The 16251-nt window shown below is 46.1% G+C and overlaps 1 protein-coding gene across 7 annotated transcripts in view; it reads right to left on the reverse strand.

Annotated features, from left to right (window-relative positions):
• Positions 1–358: 358 nt before the first annotated feature.
• Positions 359–16251, reverse strand: part of ltbp1 (latent transforming growth factor beta binding protein 1) — a 206642-nt gene continuing 190749 nt past the window's right edge. For all 7 annotated transcript variants that reach the window (XM_026308759.1, XM_026308755.1, XM_026308760.1 and 4 more), the window contains 6 exons: positions 14300–14428; positions 10026–10166; positions 9674–9847; positions 5911–6072; positions 1118–1267; positions 359–1029 (listed from right to left, as the gene is read on the reverse strand). In XM_026308759.1, the coding sequence (XP_026164544.1) occupies positions 857–1029; positions 1118–1267; positions 5911–6072; positions 9674–9847; positions 10026–10166; positions 14300–14428 (929 nt within the window). In that variant the 3' untranslated portion in view covers positions 359–856. The remainder of the gene's footprint in view (positions 1030–1117; positions 1268–5910; positions 6073–9673; positions 9848–10025; positions 10167–14299; positions 14429–16251) is intronic.

Genomic DNA, 16251 nt, shown 5'->3' on the forward strand with positions numbered 1-16251 from the left:
TCATGTCTAAGTACATACAGTATTGTTCAAAATAATAGCAGTACTAGCAGATAATAGTAGCAGATGTGACTAACCAGAATAATCCAGGTTTTTAGTATATTTTTCAAACAAGTTACCAGTAGGTGCAGTAGATTCTCAGAAAACAAACAAGACCCAGCATTCATGATATGCACACTCTTAAGGCTGTGCAATTGGGCAATTAGTTGAAAGGGGTGTGTTAAAAAAAATAGCAGTGTGGCATTCAATCAGTGAGGTCATCAATTTTGTGAAAAAACAGGTGTGAATCAGGTGGCCCCTATTTAAGGATGAAGCCAGCACTTGTTGAACATGCATTTAAAAGCCTGAGGAAAATGGGTCGTTCAAGACATTGTTTAGAAGAACAGCGTACTTTGATTAAAAAGTTGATTGGAGAGGGGAAAACCTATAAAGAGGTGCAAAAAATTATAGGCTGTTCAGCAAAAATGATCTCCAATGCAATGTATTCCTTTATCAAGCTAACCAAAGAAACCAAAACTAGTTACAGTGTGTACAGTGTAGTCTGTGAAAATTAATTTAAGAAAACAATAATTATTACAAAAGTAATATTTGAAGTACTTAGGAAGGGTTTATTTAAAATGTCTACTAAAATTAAAAAACTATAATATAATACATTAGTACAGAAACACAATACCATGGTAATGTAGAGCAGAAGGGTAATGCTGAAATTGAGTAAGGATCTTGGCTTAAGGTTTAGGTTTTGTACAGTAGGTCTTATTAAGGATTCGGCAATGGCTGCATATAATCAGTAGATGTCCTCACAAGTATAGTAATACAAGCATGTACATGTTTCGTGTGCCTGTGTAATGGCTGTTCATGCTCATTGTGTGTGTGTTGATGTTTGGTGTGTTGCTGCCTCTACACAGTAGTTAGGTTTGTTAGATGCAGTGAAGCCTGGCAGACACACACACTTATAGGAGCCCACTGTATTGATGCAATTTGCATTTTTACACAGTGACATCCGACTGTTGAGTTCTGAACATTCATTCACATCTGTGGAAGGATGAGAGAAGAAATTCCTTTAAAATCTCCAGTTATGTTTCTTTTGCTTTATTTTAGTTGATTGTAGCTGCTCTCTTACCAATGCAGGCCATGCGGGACAGGTCCAAGGTGTATCCATCAAAGCAGTCACAGGTGTACCCCTCGTGAACTCGGACACATCGACCATTCTCGCAGCCGTTCAATATACCACACTCCTCTGATCGCAAACCCTCAAATGCTTTGTATGGATCTGTACCAAAAAAAAAACAGATATATATTTATTATTAGGCCCGAGCAAGGACCAAAGGTCCAAGCGCAGGGACTATTATAATCGCTCCACGGGCAAGGGACGAATAAGCGGGGGGGCGGCATCAGGCATCGTCTAGTGTCTACCCGCACCCCACCATGACGTTACTGGGCGTTAGACCTTTCAGAAAATGTTTATATTATGATTGACAGGTGGCCGGCGCCCTGGAGATTGTTAGGATTTTTCTTATTTTTTTTATTTTTTAAATTTTTTTTTTGTTCGTTATTATTCTTCACGTTCTGTAACTCCCTCAAATTTGACCCCCTGAACATGTGTGAAAACTCACCAAAATTTGCATGCCCCTCAGAATCGCGTGAAAATTTTATATTTTATGGGTTTCATAAACGACCTCAAAAGAATGGCTCTACAGCGCCCCCGACAAAGGTCATCAACGTGTCTCTTAGACCCCATCCCGACTAGACTGCTTAAAGACACCCTGCCATTAATCAACTCATCTTTATTGGACTTGGTAAATTTATCTCTAGTATCAGGCTACGTACCACAGGCCTTTAAGACGGCAGTAATCAAACCTTTACTCAAAAAGCCTAGTCTTGATCCAGGAGTCTTGGCTAATTATAGAGCAATATCCAACCTGCCATTTATTTCTAAAATCCTAGAAAAAGCTGTTGCTAAGCAGCTATCAGACCACTTACACAGGAATGAACTATTTGAAGATTTTCAATCAGGATTTAGAGCACATCATAGTACAGAAACAGCACTGTTGAAAGTTACCAACGATCTTCTCTTAGCCTCAGATAATGGACTTGTTTCAATACTTGTCCTCCTAGACCTTAGTGCAGCATTCGACACCATTGACCACAACATCTTATTACAGAGACTGGAGCATGTGATTGGTATCAGAGGAACAGCGTTAAAGTGGTTCCAATCCTATTTATCGGACAGATTCCAGTTTGTTCATGTCCATGATGAACCTTCCACACGAACAAAAGTTAGTTATGGAGTTCCACAAGGCTCCGTGCTAGGACCGATTCTGTTCACCCTGTACATGCTTCCTTTAGGATATGTCATTAGGAAGCACTCTATTAATTACCACTGCTATGCAGATGACACTCAGTTATATCTATCTATTAAACCTGTTAACACAAACCAGTTAACCAGACTTCAAGCCTGTCTAACTGACATAAAGGCCTGGATGACCAGTAACTTTTTACTTTTAAACTCGGAGAAAACAGAAGTCATTATATTTGGGCCAAAAAATCTCAGAAATAACTTTTCTCAAATAATAGCTACTCTAGATGGCATAACCCTGGCCTCTAGCACTACTGTAAAAAACCTTGGAGTTATTTTTGACCAGGACATGTCCTTTAACTCACACATAAAACAAATCTCTAGAACTGCATTCTTTCACCTGCGCAACATTTCCAAAATTAGGAACATCCTGTCTCAAAATGATGCAGGAAAACTAGTCCATGCATTTGTTACCTCAAGGCTAGATTACTGTAACTCATTACTATCTGGATGTCCCAATATCTCCATAAAAAGCCTCCAATTAATCCACAATGCCACAGCCAGAGTCCTGACAGGAACTAGCAGGAGAGATCATATTTCTCCTATATTGGCTTCTCTTCATTGGCTCCCTGTAAAATATAGAATAGAATTTAAAATCCTTCTTCTCACATACAAATCCCTTCATAATCAAGCTCCTTCATACCTTAAAGACCTCATAGTACCAGATTATCCCAATCGACCACTTCGCTCTCAGAGTGCAGGTCTACTTGTGGTTCCCAGAGTTTCCAAAAGCAGAATGGGAGGCAGAGCCTTTAGTTATCAAGCTCCTCTCCTATGGAACCAGCTCCCAGCCTGGGTTCAGGAGGCAGACACTCTCTATACTTTTAAGGCTAGACTTAAAACCTTCCTCTTTGACAAAGCGTATAGTTAGGGCTGGCTTCAGGCAACCCTGAACCATCCCTTAGTTATGCTGCTATAGGCCTAGACTGCCCGAGGACCATCGGTGCACTGAGCTCCCCTACCCTAACCCCCCCCCCTTTCCCTTCCCCTCCCCTCTCTTCTCTCCTCCCACCTCATGTGTATTCCACCATTGAATCTTAGTAACCTTTTGCTCTCTCTCCCCTAGTTTGTGCTCTCTCCCTCTCTCTCTATTCTCTCTGTACCTTCTGCAGGTGTCCCTGGTCCTGGAGCTGTTTATCGCTGATGAGCAGTTACCGGCCCCACCAACCTGCAGTGTCTATTTGTTGTTTATTGTTGCTGTTCTTTTCTCTCTGCTCTATCCACTCACCCCGGTCGAGGCAGATGGCCGCCCAAACTGAGCCCGGTTTTGCTGGAGGTTTTTTCTTCCGTTAAAGGGAGTTTTTTCCTCTCCACTGTCGCCAAGTGCTTGCTCATAAGGGAATTGTTGGGTTTTTAGTTTTAGTTTTTGTAAAGTGCCTTGAGATGATTTGTATTGTGATTTGGCGCTATACAAATAAAATTGAATTGAATTGAATTGAAAATACATTGCGCCTATGGGAGCTCCTCTGACACTTTTTTCATCGTACAGTCACCAAACCTGGTACATCTCGTATTCATGTCAGGCCAACCAAAAAAGCTTATCGTGTCGAGGTCGTGTGACCAACAAGAAGTCCACCAGCTGGGAGTTTATCTCGAACTTGAACGAACTCCTCCTTGGATTTTTGACCGATTGAGCTCATTTTTGGCCAGCGTCACCTAGACCCATGGGGCTGCAAAAGTTATCCAGATTTTGCAGACAAATCCTTTAGAGGATCCCAATCAAAAAAGCCAAAGAGAGCCATGTTCTATTTTACACGCTATTGCCGTGGTGATGGCAGACAGCCTCCATTGTTTTTCAATGAGATTTTAAACTTAAAGGGGATATAACTAAATAAATGTCTAATGCTGCTGCCGTCCTGCATTTCTGTGTGTCTGTATGTGTGTCTGTATGTACCTGTATCACTGTGGCCGCAGAGACGTGACCTCTGCAGCAGTTAAAATCCCACACACCTCACCCTTTTGATCTGTACTATGGCCTCTGGACTGATTCTGTTAATGTCTTAATATGTGTGTCAGTGTGGTTTTGTGTCTCAGTACATCTGGAAATGTGTGTTTACAACTGGTGCACTGTCACTGAGTGTTTGTGGAAAACTGTATCAGGCCAAGCTGGGCTCCTGTTTTAGGAGTGCCAAAACCATCTATAATAATGAAGTAAGAAAGCTTGAGCTGGCTTTTAATCAACAGACTTGACTTGAGTGTTGTTTGGGAGCACATCCTCAGTTCTGCCATCAGGTGGCAGTAAAGCTCTATTTTCCACACTGTTTCTGTGGCAATGAATCAACAGACTTGACTTGTGTGTTGTTTGGGAGCACATCCTCAGTTCTGCCATCAGGTGCAATGCTGAATAAATGTCTCCTACTGTTGCTCCTGCATTTATGTGTGTCTGTATGTGTGGCTGTATGTGGTCTGAATTCTGCGTCCAGTCAAATGAACATTTACAATGATAAATGTGTAGGTTTGCTGGTCGGCGTGTGTCCACGGGTGTGTGCAACGGTTTGTGTGGCTGAATATGTTTGTTGATGTGCGTCTGTGTGTTTTTGTGTCTCGGTACATCTGGAAATGTGCAGCTGTGCTTTCAGCTGCTGCTGTGGTTACCGTGGAAATGTAAAGTTTTTCGCCGTTTGTCTCTAAAGCGCACGTTGACCGGGAAAAAATCCTCCGCCTTGGCTTTCCGGATCGGACTCGTGCCGTCGTTCGAAGGGCTCCCGGTGAGGCGGCCGGCAACGCGGGTCAAGGTCGGCTGCGCGGTTCGAGGTCTGCTTCGGCCGCGGGTCGCTCGCGGGGGCGGTGCGCCGGGGGAGGAGGTTTGCTCAAGGCGAGGGCCGCTTATCGCCGCTTGCGGCTATATTTATTATTATTATTGTAGTCTGTTTTGGTCTGCTTCCAATGCTGTCAGCAGTTATAGCAGTGGCTGTGACTGAGTTGAGATCTCTAAAAACCATTATCACCTAAATGTTATTTATATTAAGATTCATACTACTTTCCATTGATTAATGAGATTAATTTATTATTCTTAATAATTTTCTACTGCACACAATCACAAGCAAAGTACTGCACAATGCTGAAGTACTTGTACTTTGCTTGAGTAGTTCCATTGTTTGCTGTTTTATACTTTTACTTCTTACAAAGAAAGTTATTTTTCATTCTACTACATTTATTTGCTAGCTTAATTTGCAAATGAATATTAGTAATAGTCAAATTATAAATGGTGATATATTATTTTAGATGAAAATCATTTTAAAATGGGCTAATGCATTCACCTGCTGCTAGACTGGATTGAGGACCAGCACACTCTTAGATTATTATCCTTTTAAAGGCTGTCATTATGACATATTAGTTTGTCAAAAGGTGGCAGGAAAACACTGTACAGCAAGTACTGTGTTACACCAGAGAAGCAGAATGATGTAACACTGAAAAATCAGGAAACTTCCCAAACTAAATCAAATACCTCAAGTAAAAAGTTTCCAAGTGGCCATATCTCCATTATGAGATGGATATGAAATTAGATAAACTATTACTCTGTTAATATAAAACCTGTATCAAATACAAATACTTACGCTCCTCATTTTCATACAACGGCAGGGCAGCCTGCTGTTCAGGTGACAGTGAATAGTCAGGGCTCACTTCATATTCATGCACTGGGCCCGCCACAAGGGCATCATGACCATATGGCCGCTGCCCGCCATCCACAGGAAGGTTACACATGTATGCATAGTCGTCTGAGAGAGACAGAAACATACACAGAAAGGTAGAGAGGGTAAGAGGGTAAGAAAGGGTAAGCAACAGGAAGTGGCACAGGCCTCTCCACCAAAATACTGCATTGTCAAGGCTCCATTTGAGAAAGAGCAGACCACCGGCTCGTACAAAGAGAACCCCTCTTAACAAAACTTACCTTACTTACCTTCAAACTACTCCCTTCCAGACAGGACCTGAGACCTCTTGATGACTTATGAATTGTTCTTGTTATGTTTCTGCTTTGATTGTTAAATATGTAATGTGTGACCACACTGATCTCACCTACTTTTATACTGTTATGTTTTATTCTTTAATTCAGCTATATTCTCTGACCAATTCTCCCTCCATTTCCCCCTATGTAAATAGCATGTACATATTGTAAATAGCTGAATAAATCTTAAAATAATGTTATTTCACAAAGTAAATACGTCCATGTATTACTCATTAATTGATTGGTTGATCCGCCATCAAAGGATCTGATGCCCCAAATTATTAAGATGGTTTATGATATTCATAATTCATAAACTAGACACACACAGGGGGGGCACACACCACTGTCTTCATGTGCCGGTCCCAAATCCGGGTAAATGCAGAGGGTTGTGTCAGGAAAGGCATCTGACGTAAAATCTAAGCCAAATCAAACATGCGAATCACAAATATGACTTCCATACCGGATCAGTCGCAGCCCTGGTTAACAATGACCACGACGGGTGCTGCTGACCTACAGGGTGCCAGTGGAAATTGGACGGCGTGTTCGTAGGCAAAGAGAGAAGAGGAAGGGCAGGGGTGTAGAGCAGGGATTTTGTCAGGGAAAACTAGAGAGTTGATATGATGGAGAGACGAAAGGTGGATATCTTGTGTGTTCAGGAGACCAGATGGAAAGGTAGAAAGGCTTATAGATTAGGAGCAGGGTTCAAGCTATTTTATCATGGTGTGAATGGAAAGAGGAATGGAGTAGGAGTTATCCTGAAGGAGGATTTTGCTAGGAATGTTCAGGAGGTGAAGAGAGTGTCAGATAGGGTGATGAGTCTGAAGCTGGAAGTTGAAGGTGTGATATTAAATGTTGCAAAGTAGTGGTTGGGGAGAGTGTAGCCAGACAGCATAGGACGTGGTGTGTAGGATGACTCTGGTGGTGAGGAAGATGAAGAGGACAAGGGCAGAGCAGAGGACCAAGTGGTGGAAGTTGAAAGGGAAGAGTGTTGTGTGGCTTTCAGGGAGGAGCTGAAACAGGCTGTGGGAGGTCAGGAGGTTCTTCCAGATGACTGGACAGCTACAGCTAAAGTGATCAGGGAGACAGGTAGGAGGGTACTTGGTGTGTCATCTGGAAAGAGGAAACTGGAAAGGAGACTTGGTGGTGGAATGAGGAAGTTCAGGAGTGTGTTAAGAGGAAAAGGTTACCTAAGAACACTGAGAGGACAGAAGAGAACAGACAGGAGTACAGGGAGATGCAGTGTAAGGTACAGGTAGCGGTGGCAAAGACCAAACAAAGGGCGTATGAGGATTTGTATGATAGGTTGGACACTAAGGAGGGAGAGGTGGATTTGTACAGGTTGGCGAGGCAGAGAGACAGAGATGGGAGAGATGTGCAGCAGATTAGGGTGATAAAGGACAGGGATGGAAATGTGTTGACAGGTGCCACAAGTGTGATGGAAAGATGGAAGGAATATTTTGAAGAGCTGATGAATGAGGAAATGTTAGAGAGCACAGAGTAGAAGAGGTGACTGTTGTGGAGCAGGAAGTAGCAAAGATCAGTAAGGATGAAGTGAGGAGGGCGTTGAAGAGGATGAAGAGTGGAAAAGCAGTTGGTCCTGACGACATACCTGTGGAGGTAAGGAAGTGTTTAGGAGAGGTGGCAGTAGAGTTTTTGACTGGGCTACTTAACAAGATCTTGGAGAGTTCGAGGATGCCTGAGGAATGGAGGAGAAGTGTACTGGTGCGCATTTTTAAGAACAAGAGAGACATGCAGAGTTGTGGAAACAGGAATAAAGCTGATGAGTCACACAATGAAGTTATGGGAAAGAGTAGTGGAGGCTAGGCTGAGGTCAGAAGTGAGCATTTGTGAGCAGCAGTATGGTTTCATGCCAAGAAAGAGTACCACAGATGCAATATTTGCTTTGAGAATGCTGATGGAGAAGTACAGAGAAGGCCAGAAGGAGCTGCATTGTGTCTTTGTAGATTTGGAAAAAGCGTATGACAGGGTGCCAAGAGCGCAGCTGTGGTTTTGTATGAAGAAGTCTGGAGTGGCAGAGAAGTATGTTCGAGTGGTGCAGGACATGTATGAGAGCTGTAAGACAGTGGCGAGGTGTGCTGTATGTGTTACAGAGGAGTTCAAGGTGGAGGTGGGACTGCACGAAGGATCGGCTTTGAGCCCCTTCTTGTTTGCTGTGGTGATAGACAAGCTGATAGATGAGGTTAGACAGGAATCTCCATGGAGCATGATGTTTGCAGATGACATTGTCATCTGTAGTGAGAGCAGGTAGCAGGTGGAGGAAACAGAGTACATGAGAAGGACTCAAGTAGAACGGTGAGGTTACAGGGAGTAGAGGTGAAGAAGGTGGAGGAGTCTAAGTACCCAGGGTCAACAGTCCAGAGCAACGGAGAGTGTGGAAAAGAAGTGAAGAGACGTGTGCAAGCAGGTTGGAACGGGTGGAGAAAAGTGTCAGGTGTGATGTGTGACAAAAGAGTGTCAGCAAGAATGAAAGGAAAGGTTGTACAAGACAGTGGTGAGACCAGCAATGTTGTATGGTTTAGAGACAGTGGCACTGAGAAAAAGACAGGAGGCAGAGCTGGAGGTAGCAGAGCTGACGATGTTGAGGTTCTCTCTGGGAGTGACGAGGATGGATAGGATCCGGAATGAGTACATCAGAGGGACAGCTCATGTTAGATGTTTTGGTGAAAAAGCCTGGCAAGCCAGATTGAGATGGTTTGGACATGTTCAGAGGAGGGACAGTGAATACAATGGTGAAAAGATGCTGAGGTTAGAGATGCCATGAAGGAGGCCTAGAGGAAGACCAAAGAGGAAGTTCTTGGTGTAGTGAAGGAGGGCATGAGGATAGGTGGTGTAGGTGAGGAGGATACAGAGGATAGGGTTAAATTGAGGCAGATAATTCGCTGTGGCAACCCCTGAAGGGCGCAGCCGAAAGGAGAAGAAGAAGAAGAAGTTATAAATTTGCTTAAATCTCTGCACTGCCATCCCACATCTCAGGTGCAGAAATATTAAGGTTTTATAGAATCAAGGACAACCACTACAATTTATGCTTTATGTTTGCACCACAGCCTCCCCCTGTTACTATTTGTTGTCTCACAATTATGTCTGGGCTATAAACTGCATAACATAACAGAACCTGTGATGAGTAATGGGGTGATGAAGCCTACAGTCTCGTCCCAACTTGTCCACTAGAGTGGAAAATTATAGGCAACCCAAATACTCGACAGCTACATTACATGAGTTCCTTTGTGTCAGGGCTGGCAAACACTGCTCATCACACACAACTCATACAACAGTGTGAGACACACAGACATTATACACATTATATTGGGTCTGAGCCTGCCTGAGCAGTGTGTTAGATGTTGTGTAGTGTATACCGCTGTCTCTAGGTGGACACAGGGCACAGTCCATGCCCCAGCCCTTCCCGTACAGGCAGCAGCACTCTGTGTATGTGGTCTTCCTGTCAAAGCCCAGTGGCTGGGTGCACATCATAGTTTCTGTAATGGTCTGCCAACAAATTTGCTGGATTCCCTGCTGCAGCTCATAGGGGCCTGCAAATGCACAGCATTACATTAGATTACACACAGTACTGTGTGCTGCAAGTTTCCAACCAAATAACTTATAATGATGTACAACGTTTGATTTTATTCAATTTTTAAAGATTTACAGACATAAAATTTCAAAATAATGAAAATAATTTTAAACAGAATTTTACAGATGGTTTCTTACTGGTGATGTCAGGCATGAACACACAGTGGTTACTATTGGGATCCAATACCATGGGATGTGCACAGAGACACATGTATGAGCCATCTGTGTTCATACAGTGTCCACCACCACACACTGACTCATCCAGACACTCATCGATGTCTAAAGAAGAGCAAAAAGAGGCATGTCATAGAAAAAACAACACAACTTCAAGACTTTACTCATGCCAACTACACCCCCCCTGTATTACAATTAACACATGCATTCACGCACAAAAATGAACTATTATGCTATGTCACGCGGTGCGGGGATGTCGGTGTGAAGGAGGAGAGGTGAGGACCCAAGTGCAGGACAACAAGGCTTTATTTTCAAGCAACGTAACTAAATCTCCGCCACTCGGCGGGCAGGCAGGCAAAAACAACTGAAACGCCACTCGGCGTAAACGGGCATCACACAATGTGCTGATTAACATTCACACTATGCAGTGCAATGATCCAGCGGGGAACAAAGGAAACCAGAGAACTTAAATACTGAACACAAGACACAGGTGAAAGCAATCTACAACTGATAACAGAAACATAAAGCCACCTGGAACCAAACACAGAACACAAACAGGAAACTAACCAAAATAAAACCGGAAAACCCGGTTCAGATCCTGACAGTACTCCCCCCCAAAGGGCCGGCTCCCAGACGGCCCACAAAGGTCTATGACAAAGTTCGGGGCGGGAGGGCGGGAGCAAAGTCCATACTAAGCCCACACAGGGCAGAGTCCAGGGTCGCTCTGGGGATCGACCTCTGGGGCACACAAAGTCTGAGGCCGTTCCGGCGGACGGCCTCTCTCACAGGCGTGGGTCCGAAGCCACTCGGGAGGGCGGCCTCGCAGACGGGCGTGGGTCCGAAGCCACTCAGGAGGGCGGCCTCTGGGACAGGCGAGGGTCCGGAGCCGGGAGTTCTGGGAACTCTGGTAGCTGCCGCATTGGCGGCGACGGCTCTGGGAACTCTGGAGACGGCGGCCGACGAGGTGGCGCTGGGGACTCTGGAGACACTGGCGGCAGAGGAGATGCAGGGGACGCTGACGGCCGGGGAAGCTGCTGCTGAGACGGCTGGGGAAGCTGCTGCTGAGACGGCCGGGGGAGCAGCGGGCACGGCTGCTCAGAACACTCAGGAGGAGACTGCTGAAGTGGTTGGTCGGGGAATTCTGCTGGCTGCCGCTGCGGCGGCAATGGCTCTGAAGACCGTAGTGGCTGCTGCTGCGGTTCTGGATGCTCTGGCTCGGGCAGCTGAGGAAGCTCTGGCTCGAACTGCTGAGGAAGCTCTGGTTCGGGCTGCTGAGGAAGCCCTGGCTCGGGCTGCTGAGGAAGCTCTGGCTCGGGCTTGGGCTCTGGCGGCTGAGGCAGCAGCTGGGGAAGCTGAGATCAGCTGGGAGCGGAGGCGGGTCCGGGAACTCTGACCCATCCGGAGGTTCAGGCCACTCCAACGGCTCTGGAGGTTCAGGCCACGGTGGCAGTTCTGGCCACGGTGGTGCTGGTAGCAGGGCCTTGGCGTGGGCGCCTCGCACACGACGCCGAGGGGCTGGAACTGGCGGGGCTGGAACTAAAGACTGCTGGGGAGCCGGCTGCTGGGGAACTGGAACCTCAGCGGGGACGGACACGTCGGTGCACTGAGGCTCGGGATCCTGGACGGAAAACTCAGTGGGGACGTCTTCGTGGGCGCGCTGAGGGACTGAGGGTGCCGGTGACTGAGGGACTGAGGGGGCGCCTTGCAGTCGACGGCGAGGCGCCGGGATTGGCTGGAGAGGAGCGGGCTGGGACAGGCAGCGGCAACTGCGGCTTCGGGGACGTGGGTGGCAGCTGCTGCGGTAGCGAGGATCTGGGGCGGAGCTCCAGCGGGGACGCTGTCGTCAGCGCACTGTAGCTCACGGAACCAGGCAGGGAACAGGAACCAGGCTCCAGCGGGGACGGTGACGTCGGCGCACTAGAGCTGGGGAAACAAGTGGAGACTTCAGCGGGAACGGCGTCGTCGGCGCACTGAGGGTCCGGAGGTGGAGAAGGGCCCTCAGTGGGGACGTCATCGTCAGCACGCTGAGGGCGCGGGGGTGGAGATTTGGGAGACTTGGAAGACTTGGCTGGGCAGGGCTCCAGCGTTGTCGGCCGCGTCGGCACACTGGAGGTCGGGCAGGCGGGGCAGGGCTCCAGCGTTAACGGCCGAGTTGGCACACTGGAGGTCGGGCAGGCAGGGCAGGGCTCCAGCGTTAAAGGCCGGGTCGGCACGCTGGAGGTCGGACAGGCAGGGCAGGGCTCCGGCGGGGACGGCCACGTCGGCACACTGGAGCTCACGGGACTAGGCTGGGAAGGTGCCTCAGCGGGGACGTGAACGTCGGCACACTGAGGTGGCGGAGTGCTGGAGAAATCCTCAGCGGGGACGCTGTCGTTGGCGCACTGAGGGTGCAGGATCCGAGCAGGAACCCCCGCGGGGACGCCCTCGTCGGCACACGGGGGTTCGGGCTGCTGCGGCAGCGGCGAGGTGGTAGCTGGGAGCTCCAGCGGCGGGGAGCGACATGACGCTGGCGTCAGGAGACCAAGCATCACGGGCTGAAGCAGGGCTAGGGAAGCTTGCCTAGCCCTGGAGATGGTAAATTGGGCGCCGCGAGCCGTCTCAAACAAGGTGCAGAGGGTGGAAAAAAGGATGACCAGTATGTCAGACCGACCTTTCGAGACGTAGCCTGGGGGGTGTCGGACGCTCTCCTCCAGCCGAGAACACCTGGCGAGGACCACTGGGTAATCGTCGGCGGTCAGCAAAACACTCCTCAGGGCGCGGAGGAGCGCTGAGACGAACGCCTCCTCGTTCTATTGCCGTTCTATTGTCCGCTGGGTCCTCTTCTGGCTGGATCATTCTGTCACGCGGTGCGGGGATGTCGGTGTGAAGGAGGAGAGGTGAGGACCCAAGTGCAGGACAACAAGGCTTTATTTTCAAGCAGTGATTAACATTCAGAACACAAACAGGAAACTAACCAAAATAAAACGTCAGGCAGGGCTAAGAACCGGAAACCCGGTTCAGATCCTGACATGCTATCAGTATTCACAAAGATATTTGCTCAACATAAGGGGAAGTGCTGAGGGGGATGTCTGATGTACTGGTTTTAAAGCTGTTTCTGAGTCTTCATGCCACTTTTAATTGATTAAAATGAAAAAGAACCAGTCCAAAAAGCAAACATCTGCTAAACATCCAATCGTCTTCTGTTACTTTGCTGTATAAAACATTTCATCCACAATTTCACCTGAACTATTCTTTTCATTAAGATTTATGCTCCTGTACCCACTTGGGTATACTATACAGTGTTTTTGGACTTAACAGTAACATACAATTACAAGGCATTTTGCTTTAACAAATTAAGGATGAGAGATTCTGCAGTTTCTCTAGGTTAAAGATACAATGTGTGATATTCAGAGGGATTTATTAGAAGAAATGGGATATATTATTCATAAATATGTTGTCATTAATGTGTAATCACCAGAAAATACCAACTGTTTCATTTCCTTAACCTTAGAATAAGTCTTTTAGATCTACATATAGAGCACATCTCATTTCATGCAGGGAGACATGTTGCGCTGCCATGTTTTTACAGTAGCTCAGAATGGACAAACCAACCACTGGCTCTAGACAGGGAATCATGTTCTGACACAACACAGGTTTGTGGTACAAGAAGACACAAGTGGACACAACTGCTAAATTAGTAGATCTGAGCCAAGCTCACTTTTTTACACAGGTAATGGCTTTCATCTGAGTCGAATAAAGAGCAATAAAAAAAACAAGGAGTGTTAATAAGCTCAGGGTGGCGATGAGGCATCTCATTGTCCTCTAACAGAAAAAAAATTATATATATATATATATATATAGTCAACATTTCTGGCTCCATCATTAGAGTCAACACATAATACATTTTTGTTATGTAGCTGTCACCAAGAAGGTGAGGAGTGGGACCCAAGTGCAGACAGTTCAGCTCTTTATTTTATCCAAACACAGGAGAAACTAAACTCAAATAGATTCCAGTAAACTCAGGTAGGAAACACAAACACTCACTCCTGCAAACTTTAGGTATTAGGCAATAATCCAGCACAGAACAAAGGAACAGGACCGATATATAGAATAGGAACAAAGGAACAATTAGACACAGGTGTAGCTAATTGAAGAACTAGAAAGTAGGGTATGTGTTAGCAGTCCACCACAAGGATAGTAATACATACACATACAAACACACACACAGAGCTGTTCTATTTGCTGTGTATCAACCTGACCTCTGCACTCCAGTTTGACAGGGTCGTAGTCCTGTCCGGTCTTGCAGTAACACTCATAGCTGCCCAGAGTATCCAGACAAAAGCCTCCTTTACACACCTCTTGGCCAAACAGTGTACATTCATCTGCATCTGAAAATGGGCAGAGAGAAGGCAGCACATATTACATGTTCACAGAGGGACAATTTATTGTCAGCAGAGCCATGAATAACTGCAATGGGGGTTTATGTAAAACTACAGGGTGGGCCATTTATATGGATACACCTTAATAAAATGGGAATGGTTGGTGATATTAACGTCCTGTTTGTGGCACATTAGTATATGTGAGGGGGTAAACTTTTCAAGATGGGTGGTGACCATGGTGGCCATTTGGAAGTCGGCCATCTTGGATCCAACTTTTGTTTTTTCAATAGGAAGAGGGTCATGTGACACATCAAACTTATTGGGAATTTCACAAGAAAAACAATGGTGTGCTTGGTTTTAACGTAACTTTATTCTTTCATGAGTTATTTACAAGTTTCTCTTTGTTCACAGCCATTGACATGTCGAAGAGGTTAACATGTGATGAGCGGATCGAAATTGTGTTGATATCTGGTGAACGCAGTAACCGGGTCATTGCAGCAGATTTCAATGCAAGACACCCTACGAGACCACCCATCACCCATGCTACAGTTAGCAAACTGCTTGCTAAGTTTCGTGAAACTGGTTCAGTGTTGGATTTGCCAAAATGTGGACGCATGAAAACTGTCACTAATGAACAAACATCAGTGGCTGTCCTAGCTTCATTCAGCAAGAGCCCACAGCGTAGCACTCGCCGCATGTCACTGGAGAGTGGCATTAGTCGAACATCCCTTCGGCGGATATTAGCTACTCACAAATGACACCCTTACAAACTCCAGCTACTGCAGCATCTCAACGAGGATGACCCAGATCGGCGCACACAATTTGCAGAATGGGCAAAACAAAAATTGGAACAGGACCCTCAGTTCACGCAGAAGATTTTGTTCAGTAATGAGGCAAACTTTTATGTGAATGGTGAAGTTAACAAACAAAACCACCGCTATTGGTCTGACACTAACCCACATTGGATAGATCCCTCCAAGACTGTTGGAACAAAAAAAGTGATGGTATGGTGTGGTATATGGGGTACAAAGATAGTGGGGCCATTCTTCATCAATGGAAACCTCAAGGCCACTGGATATTTGAAATTGCTACATGATGATGTGTTTCCCTCTTTATGCACTGAAGCTGGCACGTTCCCTGAGTTTTTCCAGCAAGATGGTGCACCACCACATTATGGGTGTCAGGTCCGAGCATTCCTAGATGAACAGTTTCCTGAAAAGTGGATTGGTCGTCGTGGGCCAGTTGAATGGCCCCCAAGGTCTCCCGATCTGACCCCCTTAGACTTTTATCTTTGGGGTCATCTGAAGGCAATTGTCTATGGTGTGAAGATACGAGATGTGCAGCACCTGAAACTACGGATACTGGAAGCCTGTGCTGGCATTTCTCCTGTGGTGTTGCTATCAGTGTGTGAAGAGTGGGAGAAGAGGGTTGCATTGACAATCCATCACAATGGGCAGCACATTGAACACATTTTATAAGTGGTCAGAAACTTGTAAATAACTCATGAAAGAATAAAGCACACCATTGTTTTTCTTGTGAAATTCCCAATAAGTTTGATGTGTCACATGACCCTCTTCCTATTGAAAAAACAAAAGTTGGATCCAATATGGCCAACTTCCAAATGGCCACCATGGTCACCACCCATCTTGAAAAGTTTGCCCCCTCACATATACTAATGTGCCACAAACAGGACGTTAATATCACCAACCATTCCCATTTTATTAAGGTGTATCCATATAAATGGCCTACCCTGTAGAATTATTCCAAGGAGCTTGACAGGTGGAGTAGCTGAAGCACAAATACACAGGTATACTATGCACACAGCATTTATG

This window comes from Mastacembelus armatus, chromosome 15, assembly GCF_900324485.2.
Source record: "Mastacembelus armatus chromosome 15, fMasArm1.2, whole genome shotgun sequence".
Classification (NCBI taxonomy): domain Eukaryota; kingdom Metazoa; phylum Chordata; class Actinopteri; order Synbranchiformes; family Mastacembelidae; genus Mastacembelus; species Mastacembelus armatus.